At 57.7% G+C, this 7500-nt stretch overlaps 1 protein-coding gene across 1 annotated transcript; it reads right to left on the reverse strand.

The window, feature by feature from the left end:
* Positions 1-1079: 1079 nt before the first annotated feature.
* On the reverse strand, positions 1080-4959 carry Uncx (UNC homeobox). Its single transcript, XM_051161124.1, has 3 exons — positions 4647-4959; positions 4296-4471; positions 1080-2334 (listed from the first exon to the last, which is right to left on the reverse strand). The coding sequence occupies exons 1-3, from the start codon at positions 4930-4932 to the stop codon at positions 1204-1206; spliced, it is 1593 nt and encodes a 530-aa protein (XP_051017081.1). The 5' UTR covers positions 4933-4959; the 3' UTR covers positions 1080-1203.
* Between the last annotated feature and the right edge of the window lie 2541 nt (positions 4960-7500).

Consider the following 7500-nt stretch of genomic DNA (forward strand, 5'->3'; position numbering starts at 1 on the left):
GACGCGGACCCTATTAGAACAAATGTGCTCTGCTTTTGTAAAGAGGCGCGTTGGCGGCGCCTGTCCTATTACAGGCGACACATGATCAATAGGCTGATAACGCAGCAACATCAATATAAGCGACAGAACAATGAGGGATATCATTGGGCATCTATCTTAATATAGCCCGCTACAAGCGCGCTGACAAAGAGTGCAGCTCATGAAAATTCCGCCCCACGATCCCCCATCTCCGCTCCAATATGCGCACGCACTCCCCCAGCTGCCGGCGCTATTATTCTCCAATTTCAATTTGACACCCCAGCCTTTCATGCTAATTCTATTATTGTAGGAAGTTTATGTGATTTCATATCACTAGAAATCGGTAATGTATAATAACCCTTTGGGCAAGAAACCCAGTCCCCGCAGCCGCCACCGGAAAATAATTACTTTCATATCAAAACTCTGCAGGAGCCCAGCGGCCCGGCCCTCTGCAGCCCCCGGCTCCCGTCACCCCGCGCCGCGCGCCCCCGGCGTGTGCCAGTGTGCGGGGGTTCGCGCGGGGGCGCGCGGGGGTGGTGTGTGTGTGTGTGTGTGTGTGTCTATGAACGTGAGGGGGGGAGGTGGCGCAGGGTAGGAGGGGGGATCTCGGGGGTGGATCGGAGAGAGGAAGCTGAGCTGAGGTTGCATACATTTGTTCAATCAGAAAACACAAACACACGCACACAAAAGGAAGCGCAGAGCTCCGACCTGGGGGGAGGTGTGGAATCCCCTCTCCGGCCCACCCTCCAAGAGAGGAGTGGGTCCTTGGGAGGTGGAGGGCGAGGTAGGAGGAGCAGCCCCAAATTTTAAAACGATGGAGCCCAGAGTTTGCGTTTGATCAGCTTTATTTATAAAAAGTGGTACATATATAAATATTCTTAGACATTTTGCATTTTACAAGGCTGAGGATTCTCGTTGTGGGGTTCTTGTGGGTTAGGAAGATACGGGGTCTTTTGCTCCTTTCGGAGGGGACCTCACCCCAGGACCTGCAGCTGCTGCCTTGGTCCCCATCGACACAGCGTTTTCGTTTGCCTTTAAAAATAATAATAAAAGGGAAAAAAAAAAAACAAAAAGCAGGAGGGAAAAGCAACGTCTCTAAGAGCCGATCACCTGATTCGTTGGGAGTCTGGGCCTGACGGAGCAGGCACGGCCGGCTAAGCGCCTCTTCCAGCCGCAGTCCCCAGCTCAGTCCATATCCACCTCCTCGCCCTCGGGCGGGCTGGGTCCTGTCGCAGCGCCTGGCTCGGCGGCGCCGCAGGTGGCTGGCTCCCCGGGTGGGCTAGGGGCTCTGGGTCCCGGGCCCGGCGACGTTTCGAGGGGCGGGGGCGGCGGGGCCGCGGGGCAGACGGTCCCCACGTCCGCGCAGCCCCCAGCACCGCTCTCAGCTGCCGCAGCTGCTAGGTCTCGGAAAGGCGCGGGAGCCGGTGGCCCGGGGGAGGCAACAACCTCTGGACTGCGACTGGAGAAGGCCGGGTCCGCAGCGCCTCCAGATCCAGGGAAGGCCCCGAAGCTGGCCTGCGCGGGTGGTGCGGGCGGCGCGGGCGGTGCAGGGGGCGCGTCCTTGGGCACCAACTCAGGGCCTGCTCCGCCCTTGAGAGCTGCCTGTGGTACCAGGAAGCCGAGGGGCTGCGTAATGGGATAGAGCAAGAAGTGGCCCTTGCCAATCAGGGTCCGCGGTGCGCACGGCAGCCCCGGCGTGAAGTCCAGCCCTGCGGTAGCCGCAGCGTTGGCTGGAATGGCTTTGCGGCGCGGTGGCGAGTCGGACAATAGGCTCTCTACGCTGAACGGGCTAGCTTTAGGCAGGCCGGCAGTAGCCGCCGCTCCGGGCCCGCAAGAGGCCGCGTCCTTGTCCGCAGGGCGCCCTAGCCTCGGCTGCGGGCCGGCGCCGCTTCTTTGGCTCGGGTAGAAGGCCGGGTCGCAGGTGCCAGGCGCGGGTGGCTCGCCAGGAGGTACAGGAGCAGAACCCGCGACGCCTGAGCCGTGCGCTCCAGGGCCCTTGGCCGTGGCAGCAGGCGGTGGCGGCTCTGGTGGCTCTGGAGACAGGCCTCCGCCGCCGCTGTCGCTATCAGAGCTCGGCGCGCTGTGCAGGGACAAGCCACCGGGAGAGTGCAGGTGGCGGCTCTGACTCTTGAGCAGTTTCTTCTCATGTTTGCGTTTCTTCTTCTCCATCTTCTCCAATTCCTTTCGAGCGATCTCCTCTGGGTCCATGGGCTCCCCGCTGCACGTGGTCGGGTGCGAGTTGTGGGCCGGCCGGCCCGGACCCTTCTTGGTATTCTCTTTCTTCCTCCACTTGGCCCGGCGGTTTTGGAACCAGACCTAGAATAGCCGGACAGGGAGGAGGGAAGGAAGGGTACGATCAGGCTGGCTAGCCCTCCGCGGGTGCTGCGGGTCTCCCATGCACGCCCCCAGGCCGACTTGAGCGACCTCAGCTCCTGCGGGAGCAGCGGGAGCCAAGATACGCTCTCCACCGACCCTGGGATGCCGACATTTGGGTTGCAGCTTCGGGCCAGCATCTCATCCACCCGGAAGGAGCATAGATGGGGCCTCGTGGCCAGCTTCCCGCTCTGACTTCTCACCTTGGGCCCCAGGGAAGTGCCCCTTCCTCAGGCAAGGCCGGTGCGCCCCGCACTGTCGAGAGTTCCTGGTGGGGGGGGGCTTCGCTGGCGTCTCACAGTTTTAAGGGGCCTGGCCTGGTGGTGAGCAGGAAAGACTGTGCTGGCCCGGCAGCCCTCCGCACCTGTTTTGGGGGGGGGGCGTTCGTCCCCATTTCAGGGTCTCCCTTGAAGGGAAATCTGGGTACTTTTTCATCAGGAAGGGCCTATGAAGCCCAATTTGGATGGACCTTCAATGGCCCACAGGTACACGACCTTCTTTATATAGGGCCTGGCCAGGGACCACAGAACCTTTCCAAAGTAGCCCAGCTTTGGCCTGGTATGGGAATGCTTCAAGGTGTGTAAGCAGGCCCCAGGCTGCCCACTAGGCCCCTTGGGAGAGTAGAAATGCTCTGGACTTCTCCATCTCTCCGCAGGCCTTGTGTGGGACAGCCAGCAATGATTTTAAGATCATGATAGCTCCCAAGATCACTACTCCCTGAACTGAACCCCCAGAGCCCTGGGCAGGGCTACCATCCCCAGCAGAAGGTGGCAATTTAAGTGCTTTGTTGGGGCCTTATAAAGTTGGCACCATTGCACACCAGACCGGGCTCAAAAGGAGCTTGGTGGGAGGAAGTCTGGGAGACTAAGCCCAAAACCCGGGGAGCTATAACTGCTTTCTTTTCTTTTTCAAAACTTCTTTAGGTGTGTGTGTGTGTGTGTGTGTGTGTGTGTGTGTGTGTGTGTGCAAATTCCAGGTTGCCTCATCACCAGAAATTACTATCATATTAGAAGGGAAATGAAGAGATTGGGACTTCACGTAAGGCACAGAACAAATTGGATAAAGAGATTTCAAAAGCGAACAGGCCAGGCCAAAGCCCAGGACTCAAATATCATTTCAAGCAAAACTATGGGTGCTATTTTGCCAGGGTCTGCCACCACCCCAGGTACCCACCACGACACAGAACCCAAGGCTTCTGTACTCTAGGAAAGCAGGCATTATTTTGGAATTTTATTTCACCAAATTGACGCTGCATTAAAAAAAAAAAAAACTATCTCCTGGCTCCGCATGAAATCAAATAACGAAGAGGGTTGGAAGGAAGGAATTTAATGGAAGAGGGCTTTTAATTCAGACACCTTTTAAAAAAAAACTCCCCTCTTTTCCAATGTGTTAGCTCTGTAAGTTTCCACCTCCTCTTTTTCGAATGCCCCTCCCCGATCTGCAAGGCGATGGATAAATATGTGTTTCTATCGTAATATTTCACAGCCCAGCGTTAAACAGATCTATCTGCTTCGGGGCTGAGAGAGAGCCTCCGCTGAGATACCCAGGCCCCGGCGCACTTTGTTCCTTCCTGGAGGACTTTCCCAGAGCCTCCTCAGCCTTGGCCCTTTTCAGACCTGGCACCCAGCCGCAGCCAAACGTACACCCAGCTTCCCCGGGTCGAACGCAGCCACTGCAGTGGCTACTGGGGGCACTACCAAGATCTCTTCCAAATCACCTTGGCTTTCTCCAAGTTACTCACCTTTAGATGATGGAAGAGGTCCAACCCTCACAATCCCCACCCTGGCCATCAGCGCGGAGTCTGGAACCACCTCCCGTCACTAAGAACAAAGGCGGCCCTGCCTCACAGTGCTCTGCACGCCCAGTGCGGGACAGCGGACTCTTTGGGCAACACAGGCCTTTACCTGAACTCGGGACTCGACCAGGTCCAGACGCAGCGCCAGCGCCTCGCGCATGAACACGTCCGGGTAGTGGCTCTCGTTGAACGCTTTCTCCAGCTCTTCCAGCTGCCAGCCGGTGAAGTTGGTGCGGGTGCGTCTCCGTTTGCAGCCCGGGCTCTCCTTGTCTGGATCCCCGGAGTCTGCGGGCACGCACAGGACGCTGCAAGGCTCAGCCACCCGCCAGATGTTCGCCCCGCTTGCACCCACCTCGGGTGAGGGACGCACGGAGGAGTGGGTGGCTAGTCCCTGACCAGCCGGTGTTCTCCACCCCGAGACCCCCCGCTGTGTTCCCTCACGTCCCCGCCTCCAGCCTACCTGCAAGCTTGAAGGGCTGACTGTCGCCCGCCACCCCGCAGGCGGCTGGCAGCAGCGGTGTAGGGTTGACCACCGAGGCGGCGGCCGCAGCGCACGAGCTGCTGAGCAGGCCGTCGATGGAGAAGGGCACTGAGGCCGCGGCGGCGGCGGCGGCGGCCGACTGCAGCTGGTGGCCGGCCAGCTCGTACACGTGGTGGTGGCCCAGCGGGTAGGGGAAGCCCACCACGCCGCCCAGCGAGCCCCCAAACTGGGCATGCGGGTGCTCCAGGAGGCGACCGTCCATCATCTCGCGCGCGGGGCCGGCGGGGCGCGGGGGCGCGGACGGCGGCGGCGGGGATAGGGGCCCGGAGCCCTACACATGCTTCGGCCCGCGCTCCGCCGCTTTACTTTATCAACATCAAGCTCTCGATAATTAGCCGCGGCCCGGGGAATTTGGGACCAATAAGAAGCGCTAATCGGCTCTGACGTCAGAGGCGTGCTGGGTGCAAGGAAACGTTTTCCATATCGATTGCTAATTATACCTGACACGCACCTCCATAAACAGTATCAGGAGCTGTCACAACAAGACGGGGTGGGGAGGGAGGGGCACCGCCGCGCTCGGCCGGCCGGGGGCCCCCGGCGAGCCCCCCACTCTTGCCCCCGCCGCTCCCGCCCCTCGCCTCCTTCTAATAGATTTCCCTTTAAAACATTCGCCGGCGTGTTGTGGGGATTTTTCACCAGAAATGCTGTACTCTCTGAACCTTTAAAGTGATGTTGCTCCAATTACAGAGAGACATTGAGCGGCAAATAGACTGATCCAATAATGGGAGATTCATCATCCGCTCTTTCCGAAACTGTCACATTGAATTTAAAACTACAAGGGCTTCTCTCCCAGCCGCCTCTCCCGGGCTGCGGGCGGCAGCGAGCGGTGGCAGCAGAGGGAGGTGGAAGAGAGCGAGAAGGAAGGGATAGAAAACGAGGAGGAGAAAGGGGAGAAGTGTCCCAACGAACTGGAAGATAGAAAAGAAGAAGGAGGAAGGACAGGGCCAGGAAGAGGAGAACGGAGAGGATTGGGAGGGGCGCAGAAAGAGAAAAGGAGGAAGCGCAGGAGGGGAAATGGCGAGGAAGGGCAGATTGAGAGAGGAGGGGAGGATGGATGGGGGAGGAGAGAAGAAAGGGGAGGAAGTGGGGAGGAGAGTGGGGAGGATGAGGAGGGATGGTAAAGCTAAGGGGAGAATGAGAAGGAGATTAGAGAGAAGGTAAGGATGGACATGATGGATAGATGGAAGAAGAGAAGAGTGTGAAAAGGGAAGAGGGAAAGAGAGAGAGGAGGAGGGGGGAACAGAACTTCTGAACAGTGACTCCGGCCAAATACAACCCCCCCCCAAATAAGGAGTCTAACTTGATGCCCCTCCTCCTTGGTTGACCCTTCCTCCCCCCCCCCATCAGTGTGGACAGAATGGAGGCAGCTGGGACACCCTAACCCCACTTAACTCCCACCCATATGAGTCCTGGACCCCAGCACAGAAGAGGAGGGGGTATGGAAGGAGGAAGGACTGTGGTGACTTGGGGGCCATGCCTCCTCTCAACAACAAAAGTAAGGACGTCTCCCCTCTGAGTCAGCTCTGAAGAACTGGATGGAGGAGGCAGTAACCCATCTATTATAATTAAATTATGATCACAGCGAGGCGTCATTCCCTTCTCCACTGTAAAATATTGATAGACTCAAAACTAAATCATTAGGGGACATATCCTTAAATAAGCGGCAAGCATGGCCTGTGAGCAGAGGTAGAAGCCGCCAGGATAGAGAGATGTGTATGTGTTTGCATCCTGTGTAAAGTCAAGTTTGTCACTGGAGAGGTGGCTTTTTGCTGGCTCCAAATGTGTAGGCATGGTACTCTGACTCCCTCCTCCCCCCACCGCCCACCTGCCCCAGGAAGGGAACCCCTAAACATCACAGCCCCAGGGCACAGTGACAAATTGGCTTTGGGTGAAACCAGCCAGGTGGCTAAGCCCCAAGCAGGGAAAAGGAGGGACAGGCCAGAACGGTGTTTGCCAGTCCAATGGGGAGGGGTGCCCTGCCCCACTGTGCTGGAAGAGTGGAAACCAGGCTGTCCATCCAGGGTGGTTCCCTAGCACTTGTGTCCCTAGGCATGGACGCCGGGCGGGTTGCAATCAGGCCTAGCTTCTAACCAACAGCGGCTGGACCGCCAAGTTGGACTTAATTACTCTCCCCTCTGTCTCTGAGGGAGGAGGCAACGTAAAGGGCTGGAAATAGGCCTGGAAGGTGGGGGTAACCCTTCTCCCCGTTACTAGCGGCACTAGGAGGGCGCTGTAAGGGTTAATCCCGAGGTCAAGGGCCAAGAGCACTACGTTTCGCTATAATTTAATTTCTTTCGCTATAAATACTACACGTAAACGCTGCCCATCCGGCTCGATTTTGCCCGTGGCCACCGCCGCCTGGTTTTCTGTCGCGCTCTCGATCTGGAATGCGCCCGGCGCGTGCTTCGGAATACAGAGCTGTGATCAATCCAGCCCGAGGGGAGGGCAGCGGAGGGGGCGGGCGCCGGCCCCGCTCCTCGCCCATCTCTCTTTATTATAATGAATTAATTCGACTTTATTTATCCCATTTTCTGGAGCTGACAGAATGTTAATTTGAGTTGAAATTTCGCTCGCCTCTCACTCTCTGACCCCTGGCCTTCAGATTGGCGTGTTGTAATAACCTGAATCTTTCAACAGAGGCCCTGATAATTGTTACCTTATTAGCATGCAAATTGTTTAATTAATATTATTATGAAGGAGCGAACAATCCGTCCGTCACTTGACCCCTTGAGTGAGTCCGCGCGCCGCAGCCGGCTACACGCATCTCAAAGCG

The sequence above is a fragment of the Acomys russatus genome, chromosome 19 (assembly GCF_903995435.1).
Source record: "Acomys russatus chromosome 19, mAcoRus1.1, whole genome shotgun sequence".
NCBI lineage: Eukaryota > Metazoa > Chordata > Mammalia > Rodentia > Muridae > Acomys > Acomys russatus.

Excerpts from the sequence above, each read along its gene's own strand:
- Uncx (XM_051161124.1), bottom strand. The coding sequence starts at position 4,932 with ATGATGGACGGTCGCCTCCTGGAGCACCCGCATGCCCAGTTTGGGGGC. Across the intron at positions 4,472-4,646 it reads TCAGCCCTTCAAGCTTGCAG|ACTCCGGGGATCCAGACAAG; the intron begins GTAGGCTGGAGG and ends GCGTGCCCGCAG. Across the intron at positions 2,335-4,295 it reads TGGTCGAGTCCCGAGTTCAG|GTCTGGTTCCAAAACCGCCG; the intron begins GTAAAGGCCTGT and ends CGGCTATTCTAG.